The sequence below is a fragment of the Lycorma delicatula genome, chromosome 8, assembly GCF_047948215.1.
Source record: "Lycorma delicatula isolate Av1 chromosome 8, ASM4794821v1, whole genome shotgun sequence".
Taxonomy (NCBI): Eukaryota; Metazoa; Arthropoda; class Insecta; order Hemiptera; family Fulgoridae; genus Lycorma; species Lycorma delicatula.
In genome coordinates, this window is record NC_134462.1 from 104231558 (window position 1) to 104249691 (window position 18134).

At 27.3% G+C, this 18134-nt stretch overlaps 1 protein-coding gene across 3 annotated transcripts in view; it reads left to right on the plus strand.

The window, feature by feature from the left end:
* rno (PHD finger protein rhinoceros) overlaps window positions 1-18134 on the plus strand; it is a 63799-nt gene that overhangs the window by 30002 nt on the left and 15663 nt on the right. For all 3 annotated transcript variants that reach the window (XM_075372483.1, XM_075372481.1, XM_075372482.1), the window contains exons 7-12: window positions 2239-2402; window positions 4043-4191; window positions 7793-8080; window positions 10628-10801; window positions 11952-12082; window positions 17351-17597. In XM_075372483.1, coding sequence (XP_075228598.1) covers window positions 2239-2402; window positions 4043-4191; window positions 7793-8080; window positions 10628-10801; window positions 11952-12082; window positions 17351-17597 — 1153 coding nt within the window. The remainder of the gene's footprint in view (window positions 1-2238; window positions 2403-4042; window positions 4192-7792; window positions 8081-10627; window positions 10802-11951; window positions 12083-17350; window positions 17598-18134) is intronic.

Genomic DNA, 18134 nt, shown 5'->3' on the forward strand with positions numbered 1-18134 from the left:
TGTGCAGCAGTGGGTGCAAATTGAGATTTTGAGCACTTGCTTCAGTTATAAATGAAAGAAACATAAAATAAAATGCAAGAATTATTTATTATCTTAATCATTTACTCATGAGAAGTATAACATTTTTATCTCTTGATTTCTCCAGTGTTTATTACTCAAAATTGTTTTAGTAACAGTTTAATGAATGAAACACCAAAAGAAATTAAAAAAAAAAAAAAATTGTTGTCATTGGGACCTGGGTTAGAGAGTAAACAACCCTGATTAAGAGGTTGTAGTTTTTCCGTGGGTTGATGATCTTATATTTTCTCCTCTTTCTTGGATGAGTGGCATGGGAATCAGATCAGTCACCTTCCTAGTTTCATCTGTGGCATCATGCTGAGATCTTCTATAGTTGGTTGAGGAGCTGCTTCTTTATTGGACCTCAATGCCCTCTGTAAATACAGAACAATTCAAGTATACTGTTTCTGATTGGGAATTCATAAAAAGCTGATGTAGTAGGTGGCTAGTGGATAAAGCCAGATCTTTTACTTTTCATAAAATCTTATATTACTGATGCTACAAATCTTGTATCATACCAGCTGATTTAGAACATTATATTATTTCTATTTCGACAGTAAGACACTACCAAAGATGCTGTTTATTAATAAAATGTAATCAGATGTGCTTCAAGCTAAGACATTTAACCAAATGATATGACTTACATAATAAGAAAGATAAAGCTGTTGGTGTGAATTAAAAAATTTAATTAGTTTTTAAAAGTGATTATCTATGTAAGATAGTCTATTGTTTCCTGATTATGCTTGATAACCGACTAATTCTTCAGTATGTTGGTGTGTGATAACAATTTTATTTATGTTTATATAATTTTTTTCATGAGATAATTGTTATTTAATCATAAAAAATAGAAATTTTAGACTGTTGTTTCTAATTTTATGTATATTCTAACAAAAGAATTATTATCATTAATATGACATAACTTAGAATTTATGTCTGTTACGCATTCAATCTGCTTATAAACATGAGCTGAAATAATTTATTTAGTATTAATTACTTGTGAGAAATTTATAAATTATTATTAGAAATACATCAAAACATTTTCATCTGAATAATGACTCATCATGATAATGACTATCACTTGACATGACCAGAGATAAAGAAGGTACATGCATTTGTTTTTTTAATCTGTAAAAAACTATCCTGCTATAAGGACTGTGTCCATAAATAACACTATAAACTTATATAAAGTTTTCAGTTTTTTCTTCATGTTAACAAATTTCCTTAATTGGTATGCATGAATTAAAAAAATTATACATTTTTATTTACTTTAAAAACATGGTTGATAAATCAGATTTATCCAAATATAAGTAGACCTATTAATAGACTGCTTCCTGTGAGTCCTATCATGTTGTTACAGTTCCTCCACTGCAGTTCTGTATATGATGTTTACTTCAGTCAAGAAATGATTCACTATGAATTTAATCATTCAGATAAGTCATCAAAAAAGTTTTCACTTTGGGCCACTTGATTCATAATCCCAAAAATTACATAGCTCAAATTAATTTAATTTCAGTCAGTGTACAACAACATCATGATTAACTATTGTTAATTTAATGTATTGCATTTATTGTATTGTTTCAGTGTGTGATGTTTAAATTTATTAAAATGCCAAAAAAAAAAGGTTAGAAACAATCCATTTTAACTTCGGAAGCAGGTCCTCGAGAGAGTTTTTGTCTCTACTACAATAGGCTAATAAATATAATTGTAGTAAAAATCCCATTCAGCCAATTAAAAAAATAAATATAATGTCTTGTGAAGGTAGTTTCAAAGTATAAATATAAAATACAAACAGATTGCGAGAGGGAATGTGCTTAAACATCAAAGAAAAAGAGAAAAAAAGAAATCTTTGAGCACATCAACTTCAGCATCACTCAGTACATGGATTATAGGGGTTTGCTTGTCAATTGTGGTATAAATCCATTAAAACATTAAGACCCAATAAAGTATTTTAATAGGCTTAATCATTGGCCTGTTAATATTGTTTATTTTTGTAAAAATATTTATGTACCTTTGTGTGTGCTGTACTTTTAACTGTCATACTTAATATAATCTGGAAAATGATCTTTTTAGGAGGGAACTGTTGGTGGTGACCTTTTTTTTAAAATTAGTGTTATAAATGTATGTATTTTTATTTTGCAAATGTATGTTCCTTGCCTAATGTATGATTAATTTTTGTTTTAGACCTAAATCAAAGTATGTACGCATCACAAAAGATGATTCTTTTAAACCCGAAGAACATTATTTATCAAATATGCCAACAAAAGCGGAAAAAGCTTGTTCGTATGATTTAGATAATCTTGATATAGCATGGTTAAAAATACTCAATGGGGAGAGAGCTGCAATGGGTAAGTTGAAGTTTATTCTTTATTTTTTTAATGGGCTTTTCCATTGTAAAATTTCTTTTAATTTTTTTTATTATGTGTCAGATTAATTGTCTGATTACTCCAATTTTCAAATAAACATCTAAGAAACATTGATAAAAAGTGAAATCCCTGAATTTTAAGTATTGCTGACAATCAAAAGATACTATGAAGTCAGTCATCATCCTCAGCATGACTTTCTGTACATTTAATGTTTGTTTATGTGTTCACATTTTTTTACCATCTTGTAAGTTTCTTAATATGTCATGAGCTCATATTTTAAATTTGTCACCAACTCTTATTTTCTTGCTCTATTTTATTTGTTTATCTTTTATTGTTTTTAGCAATTTCACCTGCTTGTAATTTATTTATGTTGAAATCAGTTTCATTGATTTTTTACACTGTTTAAAGATTTCTGTAAGATAACTTTAGAGAAATACCCCTAAAGTATTATGTACCATTAATACATGCATTATTTCATGCAAAATCATTTGTGATGAAGATTCTGAAGAAGACCTTTTTTTTGTTGATTATTGAGATTCTAGTCATGATTTCTTCTGTTGATATCTGCTTGCCACTTTTTCTTCAGTTACTGTATCAAGTAGACACCTAATTTTGTAATCAGCCTTTTGGGGAGAACAAACATTTTTTCTAGTTGCAAATGTGCTTGTCAGTAGTAGCCACTTTATTCTAATGGTTTGATTATTTACATTCAGTTGAATCTGTGATGAGAGGTAGCTATAGAAGTACATGCAAAATTGGCATAAGAGAAAGACACTAAAGAAACACTTTGTCTGTCGTTTAATATTCAGGAAAGTATTCAAAAAGTAGCTACACCAGCAGATAGAAAAGTCATAGTAATCAATACATTTAAAAAAATAATAATTTTTTTCTAAATGTATGTCAAAATATGTTCATTTAGTTTTACATTACTGGAATTTTTAGATTTATTTTCAGGAAATTAAGTTACACAGTATTCATTTTTTATAAAATATTGCCTGTTTATTAAATTACTTTACATTATTTCTATCTTTTATTGTGTTGCTTCCATTATACTTTATTAGAATATTGATTAAAAATGATCAAATATACATCCTCAAATATACAGATGCTACAAGATATTTATTGTTTTGCTAAAAACAATAACAAGAAAACGAATAAGATACAAGAAAATAAGAGTTGGTGACATAGATTTAAAACATGAGAAGTTTTACTTTTTAAACTTTATATGTTATAAGTAAAATTATGTATAATTGTATAAAATACTGGATTGCCATTTACCTGTTTAGTTTTTGGCTTTTAAGTTGTTTATTAATAGTGTTTTTCTAATTAGTATTAGAAATTTTGCATACTTTCTCTGATATCCATGTATAGTTTTAGCGTTAATAGAAATGTGTTCATTTTTACCAGAGATAGTAGATTGTGGTTTAACAGAAGGAAAATAATTACTATCAAATGTATGGTGCACGTGATGTGTTCTTTTAACTGGCTGAAATATCTTTTTAATTACCTAAAAGTCATAATTATAATTTAATAATGCTATAGCAAGTGTGATTACCAGTTATTTGGCAATTTCCCACTAATGAATCTAGGTGCATGTTTCATTAATTTTAATTTGATTATAGGGTACCAGCCTGTCAGAGAAGAACAACTAGAGCGATTGATGGAAGAATTAGAAGTCAGATGCTGGGATAAAGTTCAGACAATCGTTAAAGCTGAAGAAGGTCTTGGAATCGAGTTTGATGAAAATGTTGTCTGTGATGTTTGCAGATCGGTATGAATTTTTAATTTTAATAATGATTAAATAAGTTTTGTATAATAATTGTTTTAAAGCTTCTTTCTAATGTATATACTGTATATCTTTTTCATGTCACTGTGTTGGTTTGATCGATGCATCAGCATTCTTTTCTGCTCCATGTTAATCTTAACATAGTTAGCTTTCCCTTTTTTTAAGCCTATTTTTTTTTCATTGTCATTTCATTCAATCTGTTCATAATTGTGATATTATTATAGTTATTTGCAATAATAATATTGATGTGCTTCAAAATGTTAAGTGTGTGGAATACCTTAAATATAATCAACAATCTATTTTTTTTTATTTGCCATTCCACTTTATTCTGAAATTCATTCTAAAGCGGTGTTTTGAATTTTTCATTCCTAAATCTAGCCTGAAGGTAGTTTTTTCTTTTTCTTAGAACCTAATTTATTTGATTCTTTAGCTAGGTCAACAGATCAACACATGTACTTTAAATTTTATATACCTAATTTTTGTACTCATCATTAGTCATTTTTCTTTGTCATCAACCAATTTATTTTTTTTTTACATTTAGGAGGTACTGCATGGCCCTCCCTCTAACCAACATGCACTTTGGCCGTCAGGCACTGATTAGTAAAACAGGAGTCTGGGTTGTTCCATTAGATTACAGTAGGGTGCAGTGACTACCGATCTTACTATCCTCAACATGATTTATTTATATAATTGCTTTCACTTACCAACAAGCCCCAATAGCATGTTCGAGTGCTTTTGGGTTAGTAATCCATCCTCGGGAACATTGATGTGTTATAATTATAATAATTTACTCCATAAATTTTTAATTATATTAACTTAAATTTAAAAAAAAAAAGATTAAAAACTAGAATTCTAAATATAACCATTGATTGTCAACAGGTAAAATAATGTCTACGTTATCCGTCATGTCAGTATGTAATGTCAACGGATAACACATTTTACCTTTTGACTATCAATTGTTATATCTATAATTTTTTTTTTTAAATTCAAGTTATAATTATAAATCTAAATTATTATAACACATCAATGTTCCTGAGTATGGATTACTAATCCAAAAGTGCTCGAACATACTATTGGGGATTGTTGGTAAGTGGAAGCTGTTATATAAATAAATTATATATCAATACCAACAGGCCATGATTAATAAAATTAATCCTTAACATGAACCTAGCTGGAGCAAACTTATACCCCTCTCCTTGCAGAACTTAAAATATCAAGAAGTAAGAGACGAGCAATCTCTCACAGAGGAAAGCTTAAAGCCTCCTCCGGAAAGCAAGTACACGTTCTGCCTTCAATTTCTGGGAGTTGAGTCCATTTTACCTAGATAAGAGGATCATATAACTGACTATCAATTTTGTATTGAGACACTTAAATAAATATTGCAGTAAAAATTGCTTCTCTCTGGAAATTAAAAGGCCATTACATTATAATCTACATCACAATCAGTTTGTAATACTGCATTCACATGAGTTATTCATGGAAGAAATTTTCATTCACTGGATTTCTTAATCCTGAATACAATTAGAAATCCAAGTAGTTTGCATTGCTGTGATAATAGTGAATGTAAATATCAATTTTCTCGGGGTAATTGGAAATAGTTTCATTTAAAATTTATAAAAGTTGACAGTGTCTGGAATTGTAATCATATGAACTTTAGAAATTTGTACTCTGTATCAGATTTTATATGTTATTATGATAACTGTGAAATATTAAATTAATTATATATTCACTTGTGTAATCTTTAGACAGTTATGTATAAAGTTAATAAGTTTAGACAAGTCATAATTTCTTATAAGTAAATAAAATTACACCGGATGAGATTTTTTCCAGTTTATAAAGGTAAAATCTTATTTCTTACCCTATTGTGTTTTGCTACAAAAAACAAAAACTAAATTCAAAAGGCAGATCAATTATTTTCTTTGTAGGCTTTAAAACAAGTACATCATGAGCTACTCAGTTTTTGAAACAAATCACTTTTCACTGAAAGATAAACAAACATCTTTTCAAGGATGACTGAGGGATTGCACGAACAAGTCTATAGTTCAGTGTTTTACAATTCAATGTGAACGAAATAAATTTTATCATTTATCATAAATTGGCAACACTAGCCAAACATCTAATCATTTTCTCCAAATTCAACAATTGATTAAAAAAGTACCTTATAGCCAAAAAGGATGAAAAAAGAATCTATCAAATGTGTTTGTTAGAACTGGAGATTTTACTTTTTTACTTCTACTTGTTCTAAAATAAAAAAAAAATTATTGATAATGGACTCTAAAAGTACTTTGATATTACCATTTAAGTTTATTAATGTTAAATGTTCTTTGTATGGTTGAATCACATATGCATGAAATGGAATTAATTTGAAAGTTTTGTTCACTTAACAGGATTTATTTGCTTTGCTGTGAATTAGACTAAAATTATATCTAAAATAATGATAATATTTATTATGAAAAAAGTGATTAATTTAAAAATATCATTTATCTCGGTTAAAACTCATTTTTACTTTCCTGGCATTATAGCTCTAGAACTATACTGCACGAAGAAAAAGTATGTAATCTATCAATAAATGGGATATGAGTTTTTTCATTTCTCAACATTTTTGACCCAGGAACCCATAAAAAACAAAGAAAAGGTGGGTTATATATTGTGGATTATATATTTGTACATACATATTTGTATTGGAAGATTAATAACTTTTGACTTTATAAACAGATTTTGATGAAATTTGGCAAGAAACTCATGTATACGGGGAAATTTGTTGATAAAAGTTTGGAGTGAGTGTCTCCAAAGGGATGTGGTAGATAGTTTCTTTGAGGTCAATTTTCTCAAAATGTTGCAAAATAACTCCACTCTATATTAAGCGCAGAACTTGCGCACATGCATTTCTTACTATTTAAAAAAAATTGCCCCAAATTCTCACCCTTCCTCAAGAAATAATTTTTTATATTATTGATTTTTTTGGATTTTTTAAACTTTTGTATCATTATTTTTCCACTATGTAAGAATAAATAACAATCTCAGGAAAGTATACAAACTTTTTTGTCTGCTTTTATGTGTATAAAAAGGTTTTTTTTTTAATTTGAAAAGTACAGTTATATTCTGTATAAAATAAGAAGGTAAAATATCTCTAGTATTTTATCTGCAGTGGAATTTTTTCTGTGACTGGTTAAAAAAAAATTATGTAAATTACATGACTAAATGTAATACTATTAATTTAAATTTTTTTAATTAAGTGAAGAATTTTTTGGTAGAAATAGATTAATTGTACAGTATAGGCAAATTATGTATTGCTATTATGTTCAATGAAGTCAACTTTCATTGAACTCTTTACAGTGTAAATTATTTATGTAATTATATAAGTAGTTATTAAAAATTGTATAATTTTGATTTGCTCCAATTTACTGTAAAAGTTTACCTATCACATTTGTAATAAATATATACGCAAAAATACCTGTATACCGATAATATTTACAATTGTCAATGCTACGTACTGCTGTTAACAGTTATCTAAATTTATTTCAAATTTATGTTTTATTTGCTTGTATAGAATTTAAATTAATAAGTTTTTTGATTCGATGTAAAGCCGGACTCAGAAGAAGGAAACGAGATGGTTTTCTGTGATTGCTGTAACATATGTGTACATCAAGCTTGTTATGGTATCACATCCATTCCTCCTGGTTCTTGGTTGTGTCGGACGTGTTTTCTTGGTCAACGCCCAGAATGTGTTCTCTGCCCGAATAAAGGCGGTGCCATGAAATGTACACGATCTGGTCAAAAATGGGCGCACGTATCCTGTGCTCTATGGATTCCAGAAGTTAGCATCGGCTGTGTAGAAAAGATGGAACCCATTACCAAGATATCTAATATACCTGTAAGTATCTTTTCTGTTGTTTAGTATGTAAATGAAGTTATGATATGTACATTGCAATGTACATTGTAATTGGACTTATAATCTACTTTGATTGATAGTAATTGCAACTAATTAAAGACCTAAATTACAGTAGAATCCTGAAAAGTCATGTTGAGTAGGACCAAGACTCTCAAAGATGTCTAAAAATCTTTGGCGGTAAAATAACAGGAAAATATTAAGTACAAGAAAAAAATAAATACGACAAAGAATTTATTAAAATGAATGTTTACATCTATATTTAGATTTAGTGCAAGGTTTGACCTAAAATTTTTTAAAGCTGCTCTCATCGAATAGAACTGTCTGATTTTATACTTTTAATATCTTGAATTAATACTTTAATTTATTTGAAATAATATTAACATTGCTTTAAAAAAAGTTAAAAGTCCTGTTTCCACTGATAACTACATTTCTTTGTAATACTATAAATTCATTTTAATAATAATCTATCATTTTATGTAATCTATTATCATCTTAATATAATCTTTATAGCAGTAATTTTCAAACTTTAGCTCTACAACCCCAAAAAGTTAAAAAAAAAAGGATAATGAATATTTCATGACCCCCAACCCCAACCCAATGAAACCTAGTTAAAATTATTTAGCTGCATTGATAGTGATGGGTATTGATAAGGATGTGATAAAAACATTTTATTAATGATAGGCAAAGTTCACGCTTTCATTGATATCTGGATTGTTCGCCTTCAAAAAAAAATTTTGATATGTTTTCACACTCGCTTTCTATTATGTTGAGAAAAAATTTTCATTGAAATGTCTACTGATAAAATGCTATGACTACAACTCACATCTGAAGATTTAGACACGTTTTCGCTTGCTCGTCAAAGCGAATATGGACATAAATTTTGAAAATATTAATCCTTTTCGCCATGTTTTACCTCTGTAAAAAGGATTTTTCATCTATGGTTGTGTTAAAAACTAAACGTAGAAATAGTCTTTTATCACTTAAAAACAATTTGCTTTTTTGTTTCTAATCTAGCTCCACATACGGAGAAACTTTTAAATGAAAACCAAACAGTCATTTCATTAATTTATTTTTTTTATATGTGTACTTATAAATGTTAGTAAAATGTTTATAGTAAATGATTTTTTTTCTCATAAAATGATTTCATTGTTTATGTGTAAAGTTGTAGGGTAATTTATGACCTCCTTTCATGACACTGTGACCCTGGTTGAGAAATGCTGCTCTATAGGGTCTAAAATATTTCTTAGTTTTATGTTAATAATTAAAGAGTTTATAAATTTCAGTTTAGATCCAATTCATTGAATAGATCAGTTTGATTCTATACTTTTAATGTCTTGAATAAAGTTTGAAATCTTTTTAATTTATTTCTCTAGTTAATATTAGACTTTGTGCAGACTTTTACTTCAGTATTTTAACTAGCTGAATAACTTAATCTCAATTGTAAATGTAGTATAATTCTGTTTACATTCAATCAGAATAAATAAAAATCATGTTACTATTGCAAGTGTCATAGTAGCAAGTGTAATACACTATTTGCAGTAGTATTATAATTTCATTGCATAGTGATAGTTGCCTGCTCCTTCACATACTAATGAGATTTGATATTTTTAATGAAATATGTACTGTAGAAGGTTCTTGATCTACATTAATCTTTTAAAGATTTAATCAGTAGCAAACAATACTATCATACTAATTAAATTAGCATTCTGACAAATTTGTTTTCTACGAGTTTTATTGTGGGGATGCCAGTACGTATAAGGCTCTGATAAGAATTTTCAGGTAAAATAGTTAGGCTTTATGTCCTAATGATTGAGAGGGTATTATAAGTTGGGTTTTGAGAGGTAGTTTTAATAGAGGATCAGTTCTTTAATAATGAACAAATATACTTTTAATTAATTGTGTAAAGTAATAATAATTTTTTTCCATAGATGTTACTGATGTTATTTTAAAAAGGAGTGTTAAAACTTTTTATTTCATGTATTGCAATTATACATTGTTACTCTTGTTATTTACAAGAAGTAGAATTACTTTAATCAATTAAGTGGACTAATGTTGTTGGTATTGTTATATGTTATTTCAAACAGTCTATTAATAATTTTATTTGTATAAAATATTGTGATTTCTTTCCATCATGTTTTGGAAATTCATATACTCTTCTCTTTATTAAAAAAAAAAAAAATTCTATTAACAGACATTAAAAAATACACTCAGTAATGAAACACGTTTACAAAATTCACCTTACAGTTAAATTTTTATATGACTTAAAATGGCTAACAGATTAAAGCTTAAAAAAATTTCTCTTTGCAGTGCTTCTAACAGTTCAAATATATAGAAAGTGTAATTCTTGTGTAAAAAATTATAAAACACGACGATTTTTATTTATAATATATTATTTATACCATTAAATATTTTTATCCCTTTAATTATTTTATTTCAGATTTTAATTATATGATAATTCTTTTGCGTGTGTTTTCTTTCTCTGATGTGTGTAATTTTTTGTTTTTGACAAATCTTTTCATTAAATTTCAGCAAAGTAGATGGGCACTTATTTGTGTATTATGTCGAGAACGTGTCGGTGCTTGTATTCAGTGTTCTGTAAAAACATGTAAAACAGCATACCATGTCACCTGTGCCTTCAAGCATGGACTTGAAATGCGTGCCATTATTGAAGATGAAAATGCTGATGATGGTGTTAAGTTAAGAGTAAGTAGTAAAATCTAAATGTATTTTTTATATCTTATCCTCTTTTTTTTTAATCATTTCATCTTGTAGTTGCACCCGTTTCATCCTTTAACTGGAAAATAAATATTCTCCAGCATTTTTATCACACTTTCCATTTTTAATGCCAGGTTAATAAATTTTAAACCAGTTAGTATTTTCTTCTATCCTAAATATGACTATTCACTATTTTCCTGAGGTTCCCTAATGATCTTTTTTTTAAGTAGTTACAAATAATAAAAACAAAACCACTTATTAAAAACATAAAATCCTTAGAGATAATTGGTCTTCTACCATAGCCAGTTATATTTACTGTTCAGTGGGATCTGGCAAAAGTTTATAGTTCATTTTATGCCACTTAACTTATAGAATAGCTGAGAATATTCCTTTTGGAGTCCTGAGCCAGTTGTAAGCTGAATCTTTAACATATTGCTTCGTATACAGTTATGAAAAAAATAATAATATATTCTATTTCATCTACAATCTATTATTGCTGATGTGCAGTGGCTGAGTCTGGAAAAAAATACTAAAAACTTGTAACTGATAGTTATAAACATGAGTGAAAACTATGCTATTCCATTTTTTGATACAAAAAGTATCATTCTTTATGGATTGGTGCTGAAAAATCAGACTGTATGGTAAATTTAATAAGGAAATGATGTGATTGGCTGCTTGAATTCACTGAACTCATTCGGAGTTTACAGAAAATGGATCTTTGTCATATGCTTGACAATGCATTAGCATATTCTTTAGTTATTATTTATGTATTTTTAAAAAAAAAGAAATCATTTAACCTGTTCGTCCTTTTTCACCAGATTTAGCACTGGTCACCTTTTTTTATTTCCTAATGTAAAAATTACAATGAAAAAATGAGTTTTGAGAATGTGACATGAATAGAAAAGACTGTGATTTTAAATAAAGTTTTTCTTGAGTGTTGAGTCATTGTATGAACGATGTAAACAAAGAACAGAAGCGAGGGTAGGTAAGATTGAATGATGATAATAATAAATATTGTTTTATTTGTAATCGCTTTGGTCTTGGAACTTGTCACATCTTATATTTACTAATGTTTATCTATATTTGATGTTTCAAATTTGATACTTATAAGTCAACTTTTTATCTGTGCTTGTTTCAGTCTTACTGTCAGAAGCATAGTGTAACTAGTAAAAAGGAGAAAAGTGGTTCAGCATCAGAAGATGAAGATTGCCGACGAAGAAAGAGAAAAGATATGACATCTGAAGAAAAGAATCAAGCTCGTGCTGCCAAGTAAGTGAAATATATAGTCATATTTCTATTGTAAAATGATTTGTGTATATCTTAACTCCTTCTGTTTTTTTCTTGAACATGTATTGTTTTTCTGTTAATCTACCCATCATTTTGTCATACTATGATATTTCTAGGTCTACATTTCTTTTAACATCATAAAATGCAGTTTAAAACATCTGATGTGGTAGTGAAAAAGATATGTTAATAATCTGCTACTGCTTAAGTTCTTTGGTGTCATTACCTTTTGGTAATAGTTAAATCCCTTTTAAATTAAATTTTCCTAAGTTATTACTCATCTAATTTTTTTTCTAAGATCACATGTCAGATGTTGAAGGATAACCTCAAATGTAGGTCTAAATCACAATTTTTGAAGTTTGACTTTTCAGTAACATATTGTTCTTTTTCATTTATGCAGTAATAATGTACTTATAACTTAATACAGAAAATATGACCAGTGTAATAGAGAAATAGTAAACAATTTTTAAATTCCATTAGTCTAATTTTTGAATATATCGGTTACCTCATGAATGAAACCTTCTTACACTCTATACAACTTCAATTTATTTTATTAATTAATATCTGAAACCAACTTTTTTGTTATGTAGCTATTCTTTAGACCTTTATTTGTATATATCACATCGTTCCAAATATAAAAGCTGCACATTTATCTAAGATAAATTTTCAGTATTTAAGGTCTTTCTAATTTGTACATCCTTTAAAGATGATCATAGACTGTAAAGAAAATAATATTTAAAATGATGTAATGAATATCATTGTACATTTCCACTCTTTTCTTAGTGCTTGCAGTTTTTATTAAGTGGCTGTCATATAAATGACCAGAGATACTTCTACGATCAGGAAAATTGAAACGCTATAAACAATGAAAGTTATAATAATGATGGTAATGTGTTTTCAATGGATTACCTTGATTCAGTTGGTCTTGTGTAATATTGTGCTTAATCTCATTGATTATAATGTATGCTGAATCTATCAGTTCAGTTTGGGTGAATCCAGACTATTTGCCCTATGGGTTTTGAGACCTAATTCGGGTTCTCCATAAAAAATTAGGGGGGGAGGAGTCTTTTGGGAAATTTTGATTGCGACATTGGGGGTCCCTCCAGAGGGGGTTGAAATTTAAAAATGGCGTATTTAATGCTGAAAATACATTTAAGAATAGGACATGCCCATACATGTTTGTAAAGGCTTGAGTTCTCTCAGTTCACTTAACTTGAGACAGAGAAGGGCGAGTGAAAGAGAAAAAAATATGCCCATCTGAATTGATAGGTTACTCAATCATTATATTACTCATTCATTCAAATGTAGAAGAAAAACTTACCCGCTGATCTGTATATTTTTATCTTAGATGAAATTAAAAGAGGAAGTATGAATCGAAACTATAATGAATTATAATCTGTTGGGTTATTTTTCATGAAACTCATCAGTTCTTATGTAGTTTTTTTTTTAGAATCATTTTTCAAATAGAATTTGCTGATTTCTGTGGCTGAATGGTAGCATTTCAGACTTTCATCTGGAGGTCCTGTGTTCGAATCCTGGTTAGGCTTGGTATTTTTCATGCACTACACATTTACATTTAATATTCCCATGCACAAGCTTTGAAGCTTAAATTATGAATTAATCACAAAAAAAACATATGTTATGCTTTCATAATTACATTTATAGCATTAAGTTCTGTATTTGTTTTATAAATTATAACCTATCTTGTACGCTACAATGATGATTTTAATTATTCAAAACGTAAATAAATTACTGAGATTTATTTAAAATAATGTAATTAATATTTCTCTACTCATTTTGAATTTCAGTAGCAACCTTCCAACATCGTTTCCGTTTCATCTACTATACATTATGCGACCAAAATGAAGACTGTATGTCTTTTTAGCTTTTATATATTTTCTATTAATATTTCAAAATTTTTGGAACTTGATCGATCACTATAGTCTGAACATATAGTTAATAATTAACTTACTTCAGGCAAGAAATATGAAGAATTCTTTTCCCTTGTAGAATTCTTTTGTTACTATAATAAACAATTGGAAATATAATTTTAATTAGGTGGTGGAGTTTAATGAAGCTATTATTTACAAATTGTGTTATGTTAAAAAAGTTGTCTCGTAATTATGTTAGTTTACATTTCATTATCTTTATTATTGTGTGACTAATTGTAGCAGTCGATCCTACATGTGCATTTACTTTCCCTGATGATTTATTATCTTTTTCTTTTTTTTGTAATCAATAATTGAAGTGTGCCACTTCAACTGAATAGTCAGTACTTAGAATATGCTCAAAAATTTAATCTAAATGAATTAATTTCACACATACTTAATGTTTTGGCATTCTTCTTTTCTTTTGCTTATTGTGATATTCATTTTATTGTTTTGAACATTGCAGACAAATATTAAAACTTATTTCTTTTTTTTGTTGTAAAGTTTGGGTTAAAAAATCAATAATTTTTCTGATGTAGAAGTTTCTGTACTTTATACCTCTTATGTGACTCGAACAACTTTTGTATCTTATATCATGCTAAGTGTTTCCACACTCAACTGAGATTTAGAAGTATTTTATTCAATATATGAAGGATTTTTATTAAATTAACTTTTAATATGTAAAATTTGATATAGACTAACATTGTTAAATAATAAATGACATCTGCCTTAAATTTTTATTAAAATTAAAGAAATACTTTTACATTAAAAAATATAAATGAAACAGTCAGAATTAAAAACGTAATTAAAATAATTATGTTATACTTAAAATATATGTTTTTAAAAAGAAAATAGAAATTAATAAAAATAAAAAATTATTTGTTTGATTTAGTTTTTTTTTTTACTGTTTAAGAGATTAATAATGTAATCACAATTGAATTTGTATTCCTAGTTGTTTTTTATCAACTTATATATATATATATATATATATATATAAATTTGAAAGTTCTGAGTTATAAAATTAACAAAAGGTAGTAATAAAACTAAGAAAAAATTATAAATCTGTGAATGTTTAAATGACTTAGAAAAACAATTACATACTAATCTGATTTAGAATTTGTAGAGTGCTACAGTGTGATGCTGGATCCAGGCTCCCATACCTTTTTTTAATATAACTCCTCATTATTTGATTATCATACATGCTGGAAAAATACAAAAAAAATTTAGTGCAAAATATTTAAGTTATATATTATGCTCAGCCACTGTGTGAAAAAATTAAAAATTAAATTAGTTTTCTAAAGAATATTAAAATAATTTTGTATAGAAATTTTTTAAATTATTATACTCTTGAATATAAAAATTTACAATTTATACTAATATTCTTGAGATGTTAGTCTAAATTGAATGTATTAACATTGTTATTAAGCTTAAATAATTTAGTTAATATTTGTTTATATCTATCTTACGATTATTGGTATAGATGTTAAAATAAAGCCTTTTTTTGGTTTATTTTTAATTATTATATAAATGTTTTCAGATGCTGATGTTTTATCCTATATTCTTTATTCCTGATTGTCATACCTGTTCTTCCTGTGTATTTTATTCATCATCCTTCTCAGCTTTGATTGTAAAGTGTAATTCTAATATTTATTTGATAGTGTTAATTATTTTATAAAGTTGGTTCAAGTTTTTTAAAATTTAATTATTAGCCAAACCATGGATTTGGCTGCTTAATGTCTGGCACTACAAAGTTTTTCTGCAACACTCAAAACATTTTTAATGTTAATCTAATTTCTATTTTACAATACTCTTTACATGTAAAGATATGAAAAAAATTTTAGTCATTATGTACTGAACATTGACATAATGTCAACAATGTATTAAAACTACCTTATATTTTTTTTATTTATAATTTATTTATTTTGTGTGTTTGTTTGTTTTTAATAAACAATATATCCTAATAAATAAGCAGTATGATTATAGAAATTAAAAATCTCAGATGTCATTGGTCTCTGTAGAAAAGACAGTTTACGGTCTGAATAGTTTTCTGTATTTTTTGATATTATTTGTCTGTTTTACTAAGTTTTGTTATTGCAAAAAAAAATTAAAAGTTATAAATGCTGCATTTAGTAAATGGCTGAGTCTTAACTTAACAGAATACAATGTATTTCTGTGCAAGTTCATGTTTATAGATATTAATGTATTGTATTATGTTTATAGATATTAAATGTATTACTTTAAAATTTATAATACTTATTACTTTTTGTTTATGCTTACTTAATTTTAATATTCTTCTTAAATTATTTATCAATTTTCATACAGATTGTATTTTTTGGTACATCCTTTTTGTTTATTTTAATAAAGAAAATTTCATGTCTCTTGTATTTTACTGCACCAAAGAGGAAATTTCATCCTCTTCAAAATTTGTACACCAGGTACAAATTTCAAAGTTTCTTTAATTGGAACTACACGTATCCCAGATTTCAGTCTTGGTATTATTTTATTTCTCATTTTTACTAATGAATGGGGAAACAGTTTAATACATAATGCTAACATATATAAAGATGGTGCATAAATAATCTGTTAATATAAAACTGCCCCTTTGTTCATGACAAACTGCTAGCTAAATTTATGAACCCCAAATTTATGAATATCTTATTAAAAATGGATTAATACTAAGTAAAGAAATGACAAATGTTATTGAATTTAATAAAAAAATCGCACAAATAAAATATGCAGATCAATTTAACTATAGTGTGCTTTATTTATAACAGAAGTAGAATTTTATGTTTACTTTTTATTGCATTTCTTCCAGTTCTGTTTACACAGTTAAATTTCATTTTGTTATTATGAATAAATCTTTTCATTCATTGATTCGTTTGAATATTTTAATTCAGTGATTTGTTACCGAGTTATTAAACTGCATTTAAAAATTTTACCAGTATTATTAAACTTTTATACGATATCCAGAATATACCTGATGATAATAAATTATCTTTTGTAAAGTTTATTTATTGATAATTACCTTTTTATCTTGAATTGTTACATATGCAAACCATCTTCAGTTTTTATTTACCTCCAGAAGTACTCTTTTAAAGACATGCTAAAAAATATGTTTGGAAAGAACCAGAAGTCACAGATAATTTTTTATATTTGCTTTTAATTTGTGAATGGATGATTACTTTTTAATGGAATTAACTTATATTGTTTCAAGAGATGGTTTCCTTCTTTGCTGATACAAATATACCAATTAAGAATATTTTCTTGTGAAGTGAAAATTTAGTGGAATAAAATATAATCTTTAATTTATTTCTATTTTAACCAGACTGCAAGAAATTGAGGCAGAGTTTGATAAGCATGTTGGTCCAAATGATTTAATGCGTCAACATGATGTCGACAGTGAAGGTATCAACAGCATTTATAATTTCTGGGTGTTAAAACGTAGAGCTGGACATAATAAACCTTTATTAGCACCAAGATCAGAAGACGTAGATATGCTAACAAAACAACAGGAACAAGCAGATGTTGAGAAGATGCGTATGTTTGTCCAGTTAAGACAGGATCTTGAAAGGGTAAGAAAACAAATCATCTTTTTTTTTTTAGTTTTGTTTAATTGTAAAATTCTTCGCAACCTTTATCTGTTATAACAGATCTGTTATCAGATATTTATTTAAAAAAAAGCTATTTTATCTATTTTTGTATGCAGTATTCTCTTCAACAGACACATGAGACTTCTGAATTTTTTAATATTTTTTCAAATTAATTAATTTTTTTCCCAGTCATTAATAAACAATATGTGAAGATAAACTCAATTTTAAGGTAGTTACAATTTTTAACACATATGTTATACTTTTTGTTTAATCTTCATGTAATTCGTGCTACCTTGTTTTACGCATACTTTTAGTGCATGAGGTCTGTTCAAAAAGCATTTGACCAAATGTTTAAACATGTGCACTTTGATCATGGAAAATCATCAGCTGATTACTGAGAAATTGCATATGAGATTGGAATTAAGCAAAAGCAAAACTCTCTGCACATGATGTAACAAATAAAGGCACGTGCTGAGTAGCTCCAAAATTTGTTTGTTAATCATGTTACTTGTTCAGAAA